General features: G+C 36.4%; 1 protein-coding gene across 1 annotated transcript in view; it reads left to right on the top strand.

Moving 5' to 3' along the window:
- PALS1 (protein associated with LIN7 1, MAGUK p55 family member) overlaps nucleotides 1–15,857 on the top strand; it is a 58,653-nt gene that overhangs the window by 17,053 nt on the left and 25,743 nt on the right. The window contains exon 2 of the mRNA XM_065839677.2: nucleotides 12,028–12,541. Coding sequence (XP_065695749.1) covers nucleotides 12,175–12,541 — 367 coding nt within the window. The 5' untranslated portion in view covers nucleotides 12,028–12,174. The remainder of the gene's footprint in view (nucleotides 1–12,027; nucleotides 12,542–15,857) is intronic.

Here is a 15,857-nt window from a genome sequence, read left to right as displayed (position 1 = left end):
GTGTTTTTCCCTGACTTTTGTATAGCAATGTTTCATTTCTTGGTTCAACAGCTCAAGGGTTAATATGGTTTTCTGGACAGGACTGTTGTACCACTACATACAAAATAAGGTTGCCTTTATTCAGGTTGAGGGGAGTCTTACATTCCTAGGAGTTTATCACAATTTTATGATGTTTTTTCTCAAAAAAAGATGATCTGTTTTAACAAGGATGCAGAAAACGAATGTACTTTCTCTGATTTAGCAAAAGAGTTGAGCTGTGAAAGAACTCTGCAGCCACACAGCTTACGTTCTTGAATTTAATTTGCGGAAATGAGTATGTTCCTGTCAGAATTTTTTCTTAAGTTTTTAACTGCTAACATAAGGCTGAAGAGTCCACCTTAATTGGAGAGAGAGACAGACTATTTTTATAAGGTACAGAAGGTCTCTACTGTTATATCTTTATAGCCTTTGTGAAGCTTTCTCATGCATTTTTCTTATGAAGTCTAGTAATATGGATTATTTACAAAGCATTTGATTTTCACATCCTATAGTGAAATGTTGCTAATAGTTTAGATAAAGTCTTTTTCTACAGGTTTTCCTCATGACTTGTACTTTAAGTTACTAGATGGTATAAGTTCGTTCAGCAGTCTTTCCTTGTAGTAGAAATCAGCATGAGTTCTTCAGTCATGGTTGGCATTGTTCCCATAAGTTTAACAGATCCTTGTGATAAATACTGAGGAGGTTTGAAATAAGGGTGATTTGTAATTTTCATCCATTTCCAAGTGGTTACCCACATGTGAATTCAATTATATAGGTATATGTATGCCTGAGGTAGTAGTACTTTTATTTCCATTAGTGTTTGAGTAGGTGTACCATTTTATGGCTTCTGCTGCAAGCACAGAGAAAATTAAGATTTATCTGTTATTGCTGTCTACTAAAACAAAAACACAACAGCAACAACAGGGAGAAAAGTGCTTTTGTTTCTGAATTCTGGGTTCTCATCTAGTGTGTTATACTATTTACACAAAGATAATAGGTTTAGAATACTATTTGAGTATCTTTGAGTAACGAACATGCAGACATGTTCGGACTTTTCAGTAGGACCTCCTTTAATAATGTTCTCAAGGCGTGGGTGTTCAATTTACCATTTCTGTTTGGGAGGAAATACGTTCAAAGATGAATGCAAGTTTTGCAGTCCCTTATAACCTGAGACACGACGGGTGTGCCTTTTAAGAGAAACGAATAGGTTCTTTGTTCTTTAACTGTCCTGCTTACATTATCAGGAAGAGATGCAAGTGGTTATAGGTGTGTGGTAGCTTTTATGTGGTGGTTGGGGTCTTTTTATCTTTTCTCTCTTTTTTTTTTCTTTTGTCTACTTTTTTTTTTCTTTTAGATTTGCTTGAGTTTTTGTAGGATGAAAAACTTTCAAGTCAATAGCTCATGAGGCTTTTTTTTTGGGGGGGCAAGTGGATGAATTAACGTAGTATGGTTCCATATGATGCGATTCCATTGGAGCTGGCTCTGTGCTGCTGATGGGGGAGTTCCTGCTTCTGTCTGTCCTCACCTTTACCTTCCTGGTCTCAACCGCTTGCTCCTACCTATTGTGCCAGTCCTGTCACCTTTCAGATTATTGTGAGCTGTTTTAGCATGCCACTTTGACCAAAAACAAACAAGCAAAACAATTTTGTAATATTTTGCAGTCTTGTTGAATTAAGGTGACTCACAGGGAGATCTGATAAGCTTCAAAGCCCTCTGAGGAGGTATTGGCTGTAGAGCCCTAAAGAGAGGAGGGTAAAGGAGTAGTCAACAGAAAGTGTTATGAGACTGCAGTCTTTGGGAACAGCAAACTAGCCCAGTTTAACAGTCCAAGGAATCATACTTGACAGTCTTTTTTCTGGTTCTTGTCATAAATTCATTAACTACGAGATCTCTGTTTGGAAGGATCCAAAAGTAGGACACACTTGAAAGCCTAGTCAGCTTTGTTATGTGCTAGCAGCTGAAAAGTTAGCTGTGCACAAACATGAATTATGTGATTTCCCTGAATATTTACTGAAATGTTCTGCAAATATTAAATAATGTGACTGCTACATTATAAAGAAACTACAACATTTTGCAAATTCTGAACAGTTGTCTCAGTCTGCAAAATTTTGAGTTCTGACTTTGCTATTTGTCTTAACTTCTCAGGAGTGAGAAACGTTGCAGCAGATTTCATGTACCTGAATTCACGTGGGCATAATCTTTTCTGCAAACTGCGACTGTGACTAAATATTTCTTTGGGAATATATTTGCCTTAACTAACCATTGCATTTATCCTGGTTGAGGATGGTTTTTTTTCTTCTATGGTAGCAAGGGCTTGTTGTCTTTGTCTAACAGGGTATATCAGCATAGTAATAATATTGAAATGGGTATTGTAGAAAAAAACTGACATATACTGCATGGCTGATATGCCTTGCTTACAGTGTCCTCCAGAAAAAGCAAATACAGATGATGTTAATTAGAAAGAGAGAACCTTAGGGAATTATGTCCACGATGTTAAAAACCTTCAGAAGGAAACTTCTAAAATTTATGCAGCAGTTATTAGGGATTTGCTTAGTGGAACACTCATCACAATCTCAGATGAGTTTGGGAATTAAAAACTTGTGACATCAGAGATCTGAGTATATAAAATAGTTTGGTTTTGTTCTGTTTTGTTTTTCTTTCCTGTAAAGAACTAGAGAAGAGCTCAAATGAACTGTGGTTGTTCTGAGTGTGTGACAGAGTTTTGTGAAGTGCAGAGATCATAGATCATACACATTTTTATTTTATGTTCTATATTTCAGAATTTCAATCTTCAGAAGTCTCAACTTATTTGTGTGGTCAGCAAAAAAAAAGTCAGAAGATCCTTATCTCCTTTCCCCCTCACACAGGAGTGAGTAATATAGTCACAGAACTAATCAGGTTAAATCATTAAGGACAGTCATTAAAAAGAAATAATCACTTTGTTGTCATCCATTCAGATGATACTGCAAAAAAGAGTTGAAAGAGAGCCCAAGGAGGGAGGCCACATAAGAGGCTAGTACATGTATCTTTATTATATACTATTTATGAGACTTTACTTTTTTTGAACTTGCAAGTTGAAAGATGGGCTTGGTCCCCTATATCTAGCCTCTTTGAGACTGTTGTTCCAGATTACTAACGTTTTGGCATTTTTGAATGAAAGCCTGCAAGGTCCGTCCCTTTTCTTTAGATGGTGGTTCCAACTGAGTTTGTCAGATTGACCAGGTATTAGAATATCAAAACATGAGTAAGAAAAAAATTCTTTCCCAGAATACTGTAAATATGTTTTAAGAACAACTTGCTGTGGAGGACTAAACTAATGCAACTTCATATGAATTTAGATGTCAGATGAGATGTAAATTATTAAACATTGTATCTTCAGTTTAATTTGGGATTAGTATAGTTTTGCATCAGTCACATCTCTCATGTGGAAGTGTCATATATTGCTACTCATAAACATTTACTGTTAATATTATGTTTTACGTAGTGAAGCAGTGGCAAACATTGACATTTAAAATAACATGCTAGAAAATATGGGGATTAAAATGAGACCAGGATGCAAAAGCCAAAGCCAAAAAGGATGCAGTGTGAAGGAGATGGGGGAAAGAACTAAAATAGCAGCAGTATTTTTAATTTCACAGAAAGTGAGACAACTGTTTAAAACAAGAACAGGCATGTTTATTTTTAAGACAATGAAATCTTAAGTCTTAACTGTCTGTGAATAGGTGATAAGAAATGACTATCTTGTTATCGTGCTTCTGGCTGTCCTGTGAGATCTGTTAACATCCCCTGGAATTCTAGGAATTTCTTTACTCTTCATTTGTTGTGCTTGGAGGCTTTTAAACGTTTGGAAAAACTGCTAAATTAAGATAATGCTTCTTTTCTTTCACTGTTCTATCATCTTTTCATTGCAGCCCATAGACATCCGTGTTATCCACACATATCTATGTATAAAATAAATGTTTCTTGTTGAGTGGGGATTGTTGGTGCTAAAGACTTGATTAGAGCTGACTATTCAAACGTATGCATAGTTGTATCCTATTAATCTATGCCATAGTGGGATGCCAGGGTAGTAAATCTTACATGCTGAGTTAGAGTAATGTGGGTGTCAGACCATTTAAGGAGTTATAGCGTTGTTTTTTTGTGGGCTACTTTTTGAAACTGAGCATGTTTCATTTTTTCAGTTTTTCATTAATTGGTGTAGAGACTGTCCTCTGCCATGCTCTTCACCTAAAGTAGAATTTAGGTCTTGTTGGCACTAGGACTTGCTCACAAGTGTTAAAAATGCATCACACTGTGGCAGAGCATTATAGATGATACAGGTGGCAAAATGTAAAGAAAAGTTAAATACTGTATTATTGAATTTTAAAATCTGCTTGAATTACCTTGGTAAAAGTGTTTGGGTTTTAGATGTGATTTTTAGCAACGAGCTTCTTGAAGTCTGCTCTTGTTTCTGTTGTCATTCCCTCTCCCCAATACATCTGTAGTGACTCCACCTGAAACTCTGTTCCCCCTCGTGTGTATTTTTCATTTGGTCTGAGTAGAAGTTAAACAATGCTGATGTGTAAGTGGTAGTGTATATTTAAAACAAAGGGAATTGTGGCATGTAAGAAAGATGTTTATCCTTAGTGTTTTCAACAATTGCTTTTAATCTTTATCAACTTTGGAAGCATTTTAGTTATTTGTGTAACCAAGAAGAAAACATACTACAGTGGAAAGTCAGATTTGGTAAGTCTAAAGAAAACCTCTTGTGCAGTGGTTCTACTTGACTTGTGCTAGCACTTTTAACTGACTAAAGGGTCTCATTTTTGAGATTCTAATCAAGGAAGATTGCTGCTAACAGAGCATGCAGCGTTTGTTTTTCACAAAGATTTGTAAGAATTTAAATAAGATGTATGACTGCTGTGTTGTTTCTTTTATAGAAATCAGCCTGTTAAATTTCTTAAAGCTTAGATCAGGTTTACTCTAAGGGACATTAGTGTGTTTAGACCTAACAGAGATAAAATATTATTAAAAGTAATCTACCGTGGTGTATCCCACATATCTCTTCAACTGATTTCACCCACCTGAATCGTTGAGACTGTATGTTTTGTGATGGTTGACGTAAACAGAACTGTTGAAGTGCTGTACTTCAAAGGTTTTGTTGGCATCACTACTGCAGCATATTGAGAGGTTTTAGCCATCTGCTGACCAAGCTTGACAGAACTCACAAAGTGTTTTATCGCCTCTGCATGTGAGTGATGGTCTCTGTTCCTAACAGGGCTGGAAGCCGGGCTGCCGCGGTCTCAAACTCCGGGGGAAGGCCGCGGAACTGGCCGAGGGGGCCCGGCCGGCCCCTGAGGTAACTCCCGCGGCTCTCGGCCCGGGCGCGACGGGAGCCGGCAGAGCCGTCGCCATGGCAACCGGCGGCCTTGGCTGCGGCGGGGAATGCGGCCTGCTGCCCGTGGGGCTGCGCTGCGGGCATCGCCTCCCGAGGACACGTAGGTGACCCGTCGCTATTTTTGAAAATTGGCAACGAAAGAGAGTACTTTGATTCGTGATAACAATTGCAAATCCTGCATTTCTGCTTTTAATTTTGAGGCGGCAAGAACTGTTTATCCACACTATTGTCTGTTGCGTTGGCTAACTAAATTAAACATGACCTCTTTTAGAAATATATCTAGTAGTCGGATGTGACTAAAAGTTATGACCGTGACTGAAACAAGAACAGTGTTGTATTATGCTGAGTATTTGTTTAAAATAATCTTTGGATACACCCTAGAAATCAGTGTATGCTTCTGCACTGAAACAGGTTAAAATCCACTCTCATGTGCAAATACACAATGAAATTATGACATATACTCTCAGTGTCATAATTTCATACAGTTTGTACACAGAAATTGCAAAGGTACATTGCATATATTTTACTGCAAAGGTACAGTTGCTGAGGAGAGGTCTGAGTGATGTGGCTGTTGATTGACATGATGTGCTCTCTTTATTGCTCCATGTTTTTCATGAAAAACACTTCGTTAGTATCTGTTCTGGAGATAGTAGCCCTTTATCTTTTCAAGTCGATAATGTAGACTAGCCAGTTTTTGAGCTGTGACTTTTTTGATTGTTGCTATCGCATCAACAGATAAAGAAACCTAATAAAATCATGTGTGTCTTAAATAAACCACAGTTCTTAAATGTGCTACCAGTGCAATTAAAAAATGTGCTTATAAATTCCCATGTTTGTGTGTCAAACAATTTGTTTATACAATTTATAAAACTGGAATCTACCCTTAGCATCTGAATTTCCTGTTTAATCTGTTTTTCTGTTCTTTAATGTTGCAAATTAACATTAAGATTCCTCGTGTACAAATGTAACTTAGAAAACACTAAATGAAAATTACTTTCCTTCTGAGGGTTTAGCCGTTTTTGCTGTTGATCCATGTATCTTGTACATTTAAGTGAGCATGGAATGTTAAAACTTCTTGACATGTCTGAAAACCCTTTGAAATAAACATGCTGCACTGAGTTACTGTGCTTGGCAGATTTGATAACGAACCCTGGTCTGAAATTATTAGAAGTAAGTGTCAGCTGGGTATTAGAGGAAGAGTTTTCGTCCAATACTGGGACTACACTAAAGCATCGAATTAGAGGAAATCATATAAACTATTGGAGACTAAAAAAACCCAAACAAACCATGCCAGAGTTGCAATCTTGAATGTGTTGCAAAGTTAAAAATAATTCTTATTTTCTAGTAGAGAATTTTTAAAAATTATCGAAGATGTTATCAAGGTGTCATAGGTTTTGTAACTTGCTTTTGAAAAACATCAGTCTTTTCCACTCTGTACCAGATATTTCAGGTTCTCTTAAGCTCTGTGATATATCTGTGAAGTATTTTCTACCATAAACTCAAGTCTTTAACTCTCATCAAGTAGTGGCTAATTTTATGCTGTGCAACATGGTTTGTGTTGTGGTTTCCTTTATATGAGTCTCTTAATCTTGCACGCTCACTGAAATACTGTTGAGGAAACACATGATACTTGGGAGATGATGCAGGGAAAGCCAGGATTTTTTGTTTCTACACTGAGCTTCCATTTGTGAAGAAAAAAAATGTTTTGCTTTGTTATTTTGCAGTTTTTATGACTTAGGTTTTCCTTGCTTAGAAATCTGAACTACTGAGTAAAAATAGCAGAAAACCCATCATTATGTGAGCCATTAATAACACATAGCAGAGATCTATGGCATAATTTTATGCTCATATTTTGTTTGTAATTCAGATATCAGGAAGCGTCTTGTATATGATTTAATCTAACTTTTAGTTTACTTCAGCAACCTAGAATTCATATTCCAGTTGGTTTTAATGAATATTTTAATATACTGTGTCTATCATAGTTTTCAGCTGATGATAAATCCTTTGCACTGTGCCTGATATAAATATTTATTTCTTGTGTTTATAATACAGTTACAGATGTAGTTTGGGCTTTTATACTCTCAACTGTGCCAAAACTAATGAAATTCAGTTGGGTGTGAGCACTGAACTCCCTTGCAGTCATTCAGAATTTGCAACTTTAATGAATTTTAAAAAGGCAACTATCAAGTCTAGTCATACTTCTAGTGTTGAAATAATTTTAAACACCACCAAAATGTAGCACAAAACCTCAGCCTCTAGAAAATGTCATTTTTGCTTTTTGGAAGTTGCTGAAGCAAAACAAATTTAATTTTACTGTACAGAATTCAGTTGTTAAAGCAATTAGGATTGCCATGCACACCAAACACAGTCCCCAGGAAACCACCTTACAGCACTTCTCTTTCTGTCCCTGTCAATATGTATTTTATACTAGTATCTGTCTTGCACACCAAGCATTTATGTTTATTCTTTGACAGAGCTTTTGGGGTCTGTGTTTTGTTTAGTGTATTCAGGGTGGTTAAAGAGAAGGCTAAAGCCTGACATTTTTAGAGGTCAATATGAAGAATGATGTGTGGCTTGTAAAATACAGTATTTTTGAGAATAGTAAGTATAGTTAGCAAGAGAGTAGTTGTATTTGTTTTATTTTCTTTGATTTTGCTGTTTTGCTGAATTTGCACCAGAAATACAGTTTGCTATTCATAATTACTTCACATATAAATTCTTGTGTGATGACTGATGATGATTGGAGTGGCTGAAATGCTTATTCTCAATAGCTGTACTTATGTTAGCAGTTTATATAAACCCTCCTCTCTGGGGCAAAAATTTCATGTGTGCTCTCCAGGACAGCACTGGTAAGGCTTGTGATACGAAATTGGACAGAAAACAGTCATAAATCTGCTTGATTTGGAAAGATATGTGTGTCATGTGGGAATGCTAAGGTTCCCCTGCTAGGTGTCAGCAGTTCAAAGGAAGGTAGTCAAAGCCATAATTTAATGTTATTAAACTATGAGCAACCAAACTCTGTGTAGCACAGAAAGGCTTGTACGTATCTAACGAATATAAAAGTTGCTAATACCGAACTCTAAAGTGGAGAAGAATTCTGTTATTTCCAAATATTCCTCTGTATGTTCTGCATACGGCATAATAAAAATCAGTATGATTGAGTATGTCTGCAAATTCTTTATTATAAGAATTAATGGAACGATTTAAGGTTGTCTTGGGCTGAAAAGCTGGTTTATTGGATTATCCACAAATTGCAGAGAACAGACTGTATAACAGCCTTCCCTTATTGTTGTTTATCTTGGGATTTTTAAAAATGCAAAATAAACCTTCCAAAGGAAAAGCCAAGAAAACTGTTTCTGAAATTGTTCATCATAAGAATTTTGATATCATGCTTATTGATTAGAATAATGTTCTCTTCATGGTGCTTGCCTCAAGCTGGATCTTACTTTTAACCTCAGCTACACCACACCTTAATTTGAGAACTGAGTTAACATTTTATCAGTGTCATATTTTACATTTTAAATTCCTTAGGACCATTGTAGCGAGGGACTTCAGAGCTGATCTGAATTTTTTTCCTTACGTGACTGCTTTGTTGTTTGTAATTGGGCAGCGGCATTTTTCCAGAACTGTTGGAGGTGAGCATTTGTGATGTCTGAAGCAGACTTGAAAAAGCAGAAAGAACAGTGACTTAGGTTTGGAAGGGGTCACTTGTTATCAGAAGTTCTTTGATTAAATGAAGTTTTTCCGGCATTCCAGGCTTAGAGTGTGCCTATGCCTTTATGGATTACCAACCAGGTCTGTCTGGGCGGGTGGGTTTTTGTGGTGTTTGTTTCATATTTTGATAGAGTCAGATTTTAAGCCGCCCTGATAACTGCTATTTCATATCATCATTTGTATTACCTGAAAGTGATTACTTTGCCTGTACTGTTAATTGCTTGCTTCAGAGACATCTAACTTTCTAGGATATCAAAAACATTTTCTATTTTAAATTCTCCTAAAACTCTCTTATAACTTTGATGCTAGGTTTTTGAATATTGCTTTTAAAGTGTGACTGCAGGAGAACTCTTTAATTTTCTATAACTCTTGTTTCTCTCTTAACTGACTTGGATCTTAAATACTGAATGCGAGCAGCTTAAATGTCTCAGTTACTTTTTTCCAATAATTTATATGCACTTTGTATCTTACTTGGAGCTTATACTGAAAAGGCAAACTAATGTTGCCTAGTAGTGGTGTTTACCTCAGACAATATTTTTGTTTACTGGTCTTCAGTGCTTATTACTAAAGAGATTTTTACACTTCTTATATGTACATATACATGAGTTTTTGTTGTACCTTTTTTCTGAGTTAATCTCAAAAGATACTATTTATCTTAGGTAGCTAGTACTTCTAAATTTAGAATAAATGTAGCTAATTCCACCATAAATATTTTTGATCACTTATTAAATATTGGCCAGCAACTTGATTTTCTCATGTGTAGATTCTTTAGTGAGTGTTGACATTATTTTGCTTACACATGACTGAGTGTTATCATGGTATCTTTAAAGTTGCATTTTACTTCTTGCATCTCCTCAGACAGTTTTTGACTTTAGCGCTGAGTAGATGGATATTATTCATTCCTTCAAATTGTTTCGACACCTGTTAGTTGTACCACGTGGACTGAGGAATGTGAGTTTTCTTTTAGCTTGTCAAAGCTGAGAAGAGATGAATGTGACTTTCAAAAGGCTCTGTCTTCAGACAAGCTATGGCCAGTACAACGTGGATGAAAGAGAATTTGAATTATCTTCCATCCACAATTAAATCAGTGTTCTTTGCAATTTTATTGTACCTATTGAGAGTTCCTTTTTTTGGGACTGGTAATTCTGTACAGTGAAGTTGCCTTTAGAGAAGGGGAAATGTGGCTTTCCAAGGATCATCTTGCTAAATTGCTGCCTGCCTTCATCTGAATTTTGGAAGCTGCTTTTTGATATGGTGCTTTATATAACCCTGTCTGAATGCTAACTTTGTTACTTTAGTCTTCAAAAAGCTGTTCTTTTTAGGTTGGGCACTAGCTGCAAGTTTTACAGGCCCCAGTCAGTTGCGTGGTACTTGCAGTGCCAGCCCCATGACTGTGTAGCTTTTGATGGTCTTTTTGTTGCCTGATTTTTTCCTGCATCTGGGAAGTTTGAGCATTGAAATAATCTCTGCATATCAGTGCAGGGCAATTAAGTATCTTTTAAAGACAAAGAGTTTTTACTACCATACAAGTATTGACTTCATAGATCTTAGTAAGAACTGGTAGTAGTGACTAGATGGGAAACAAGTGAAAAAAATTTTTTTGGTGTTGCTGTATGTAGCTGTATATTGCTCCTTATGAAAATGAAAAGCTGTGCTCATTTAGAATTGCAAGCTGGCAGAAACTTGTGTAGGAGGTCATGTTGCTGCTCTTCCAAAACAGTACTATTGGTATTTAATTTTCAACTTAATTACAGTGTAAATATCCTTCCCTTCCTCCTCCAAACACAAACATTTGGTTTGAGAAAGTTGGTTGTTTAGGCTTTTTTTGTCTTGGTGTTTCCAGTGTATAATAAAAAATTCAGCTGTTTTATATCATTTCCTTTCAGCAAATTAAAAAAAAAAAAAAGAGAGAGAAAAAGGAACTTGAAAAAGTATAATGGCAATACTGTACACAACTATTAATTAATTCTATGGCCTTTTACTTGGGCATATTGAAGATAACATATCATTGGCTTTGTGATACAGAAAGGCAATGTGGTATAAAACACATTGTTATATGTATTATATAATATTTAAGAGCTGGGTGGTTATATATATCTCAAGACACTGAAGTTCTTTAGCCTGAATCATCAGGAATGAGGAACCAGATTAAGGTGAAATGCTATGGTGGAATGTCACCACTTGACTGTGGAAGTGAATTATTGTTCTTTGTCAAATCTATACCTGTGTACACCCACACAAGGATTTTTACTCATGTATTTAATACTTTCTGCTTTAATGCATACCTAGAGGAAATCCTAAGAGTAGCTGCCAATCTGAACTGCCTAACCCTTATCTTAGGACTGTATCCCTACTTGGAATTGTGTAAGTGCAGCTCCAGACTGCTTTAGATTTTATCTTTTGGAAGAACTCTGTACCAGACCTGTCTTCTCTGAACCTGGGAAGCAATGTTTGTATAAAAACGCCTCAGTTTTTGAGCAATAAATGCAAATATCTTTACTTGTGTTTAACTTCATAAATTTCTTGTGAACATGTCATTTATAACAAGTTATTCCTATTTAAGCATGGTTTATGTAGGAATTTTTAAGACTGAAGGGATAAATTAAAACCTGGTGGGAACTTTCAGAAAACTGCTTATTTGCAATTGTGTGTGTTAAGTGCAGAATCTCCACTGTTTGACTGGGAATTGTAGGAGTCTTTAGCATTAGTTTGAACAGTACTCCTTTTCCAACATTGGCACGTGAAGTTTAGTGAAATAGATTTGTGAAGGTTCTGTAGTTCTTAGTAGCGGAAGAAGCACTATGTAAATGTGGAGGAAAAGTTTCATTATTCTGATGCCTGGGGACCTGGAGAACTGTCTGAGGTGTTTTCTTATTTATGCAGTTATTTAGTAACTTCTTTTGAATATCTTTCATCAGGTTTTCTTCCTGGATGTCTCTTCAACTATCTTGTGATAGAAGCAAAGTGTTTTTGAAGTTATAATGGATTTTACGCAACGTCGTAACGAAAACTGGCCTAGTAGCAGCATTTCTGTTTGAAGAGAATAAGCGTAATTGCAGATAATCATGACAACTTCTCACATGAATGGACACATCACAGAAGATTCTGATGGTGAAGCAAAAAATGTGGATCTTTCATGTCCTGAGGAATCTCAGAAGCACAGAGAAATGGCTGTTGATTGCCCTGGGGATTTGGGCTCCAGGATGATGCCTATGCGCCGGAGCGCTCAACTTGAGCGAATCCGCCAGCAGCAGGAGGACATGAGGCGCAGACGGGAAGAAGAGGGAAAGAAACAAGAACTGGACCTTACTGCTTCAATGAGGCTGAAGAAACTGGCTCAAATTCCTCCTAAAACTGGAATAGATAATCCAATATTTGACACAGAAGAAGGAATTGTGTTGGAGAGCCCTCATTATACTGTGAAGACAGTAGGTAGGTAAAATGCAGTGAATGGGCTAATAGAAAAAATATTTAGTTGGTAGTCACATTCTTTTAGGCCACTCAAAATTTAATTTAGCTAATTCTTGCTATACAGATTTAAAGTCTTATAGTCCTTTGGATTTGTGGTGCTTTGGGTTTTTTTGATTTATTTAGTCAAATATCAGGCTTATGTGCCTCAGCAAGTGGCATTTCAAAACCTTTCGATTTGGGGAACAGTTAAATATTCTGCAGATAACGAGTTCAGTGTATGTCTCCATCATCTTTAGGCAGGGGGAAACCATGCAAGTAATATTAATACCTAATTTTATTATGTTTGATGAAGCATAGTACAGAATAAGCAACAAATAAACACTCATTGTCGTTTAAAATCAAAACACAAGAGTTTTTAATATTTTAAAGAGAGGCATGCTGGTGGTTTCTTCTTATTCTGTCTGTCTTGCATTATCAGTTGTCACCTAATATAACTTACGTTTTCTCTTAAAAGTGTTGGTGTTGATTGTGAAAGTCTGCTTACCTTGGCACTTAGACATTGAAAATGTAATGTTAGTAATTTTTGAAGAAATATATTCTGAAGTTGTTAATTTTATAGCTGTCATTACTTTTGCTGTGCTTATGTAGAAAATGTTTCTAACCTTTCTTCCTCAGACATAAGTACCTATTTGTCTAAAAGGTTATGTGTTGCTGGAGTGAAAAGAGGCACTGGGAATTTTTAGGAGTCTAGTTCAGATTTCCAAATCTATATTGTTTGAAGATCCAGACTGCTTTAAAAAGGTACCTTTTGGTGTGGGGGGGGTGCATTAAAGATTCTTGCTGTTCTGTCCTCTTGGCTGAGAACACAGAGTGAAGAACAGCTATCAAATTGTTCCTTTTTTTTCTTCATCTTTACTGTTGGTGTGCCTGAACAACATTCCTGCTAAAGACATGTCTCTATTCTGTAATGTCTGGTAATCCTTATTCTACCAATCCCTCTTTAGCAAACTTTAGGTTGAAAGGGCCATCAGTAAGTCAGCCCATCCAACCTCCTGTGAAAGCAGGATCAGTTACCAGCAGTGCAGGTGGACCCTGTTTTAGCACAGGGCTTGTCAAAGGAGCATATTCTGTACTTTATGAAGTGTTAAATATTTGATTGTGAAATTTTCTTCTTAGAAAGAGGGAACACAAAGCAGAAGATGAAAAGATTGATGTCAAACAGTAGAAGTGACTTCTGTTGGGACTTGCTTAGCCACAGTGCCTAAAAGCTCTGATGACTGACTACACAAGGAATTAGAAACTAGAATTATGGAAGGGAGGAGAGTGTGCCTTGGAATTAGAAAGCTGAGGCTGTTTCATGCCAGAGATGCTGAGAACTGAGAGGTCAGTCTAGGTAGAAACAAATGGTCAAAGAAGCTGGGCATGAAAGCTGGTAGGAATGAGAAATGAGTAACAAGTATGGATCTAGCAAGCTTGAGAACCAGTAAGGAGCAGGGGCAGACCGAAGCTGTTTGAACAGGAGACAGTGGTGGAGAAATCACTATGATGACAGAAAGCTGTTTTGAAAATCTCTGTGTGGGGATAAAATGAGTATAGGCTGTGGGGGAAGCTGAGAGATTGTCAGAGAAAGACAGTAGTTGTGAAAAATGGGAAGGAGGAAACTCGTTTTGACTCAGCAAGAAGAGAAGTGTGGAAATTCGTCTGAACAGAAACTAGAGTTGTGTGAATACTTGATGTAAGAAGGAAAACACCAAACACCGGAGACAAGAATATAGAGGTGTGTAAAGAGATAAATTAGGAAATAGCAACATATGGGATAAGCTGCATCTTGAAGGAAAATGACGATGATGTTGTCCACAAGGGCAAAACTCCACTTTGGAAATAGAAGCTTGTATATTGTCATTGCTCTGTTGTCAGCGTATTTCTGTAAAAATGGTAATAAATTGCATGATTTAGCTATCCCCTCAAGTGTTATTTCCCTCAGTGTTTGGATACCATGAAAATGAGGAGAGTAATGATGTCTAGTCTAAATTGCAGTAAATAAGGCTTAAAAGTATGTGCATAGAGCGGAAGTATTGACTAGCTCAGTGAATGAATATGTTATGTTATTTGAGCTAGAAAGGCAAGGAACTTTAGGAGATGTAATTAGACTAAATCATGATACATCCATATATGCACCAGGGAGCTGAATTAGGGCTTCGTAAGCATATCTTTTGATCAGAGAAGTCATGATGTAATATTGACAGGCATATAAATATCCTATTGTTATTTCCTTGCCAGTCAGAATTATATTAACGATTTGGATTAGATAGACTTAAGAAGGGAGGATTTATAATAGTTTTGCACTCCTGTTGAGAATGATACTGTTGATTTTACTGGACTGTGGTGTTGAGTTGTTGCAAACATAAAAGAAAGTTCTAAATGAAATGCTGTGATCTGTTAATCTATATAGTCCCTGAAGAGTCTCTGTTCTATCTGTAGTGCTGTCAGAACCAGAGTAATAATTTTAAATTTAACAAACTACTTCAGTAGTAGTTCAGTTTCTTTCAAAATTTTCCTCCACTAGTAAGCATGTCCTTTTTCCAGTTTCTGGATTAGTTGCTCTAGCATGTGACACCTCCAATGAATTTCAACGGAATTTTTAATTTTTTTTTTTTTTAATCCTGAAAGCTCTCTGTTCTGGATTAGCATCAGGGCTAGGGATGTTGCCTTATGAATATATATGCACACACAAAATAATATGGTTTCTTGAGACCATCATCATTAATACTTCTGCTTTTTTATTGAATACCTGTTTGGAGAGGCCAGATATTCTAAAATTTGTGTGTAGAACTTTTTTGGTCTTAAAGAACCTTCCTAGGCTATGACTTTCTCCAAAAAATAACTGCTAGTGTGTGAACTTTTTCACAGTTTGTTTGGTTATACTGAATTTCTGATCTACACTGCTCCTGACTCTTTCCATCTTCCTGCTTTTGTCATCCAGGTGAGAGTGCTTAGCCATTTTCACAAATCTCTAAGCTTTGTTAGGAGAACCCCAAATAAACCTGGGCAAGTGCTAGTGAAATATAGATATTAAACTACCATTATTCATTTCTTTTTAAAAATACTGGTTTTAGTTTTGCTTTTTAGTGTAGGTGGGGCTTTTTTGTATGTTAATCCATGGCGCCTCTGCTTAAAGATAGTGTTTTAAATAAAAATATTGACATGATTGTCTGTATTTTTAGTTTTGAAAATGTTTCTTAAGTGCCAGTGTCTAATTTGGTAGATCATTGCCAAGCCTTTAATCTTTGCATTTTAAGCAACAACAACAACAAAAAGGCAGACTACATTAAACAAA

The sequence above is a fragment of the Patagioenas fasciata genome, chromosome 5, assembly GCF_037038585.1.
Source record: "Patagioenas fasciata isolate bPatFas1 chromosome 5, bPatFas1.hap1, whole genome shotgun sequence".
Lineage (NCBI taxonomy): Eukaryota > Metazoa > Chordata > Aves > Columbiformes > Columbidae > Patagioenas > Patagioenas fasciata.
The sequence above is the reverse complement of the archived record's forward strand: the minus strand, read 5'-3'. Positions and strand labels throughout refer to the sequence as shown.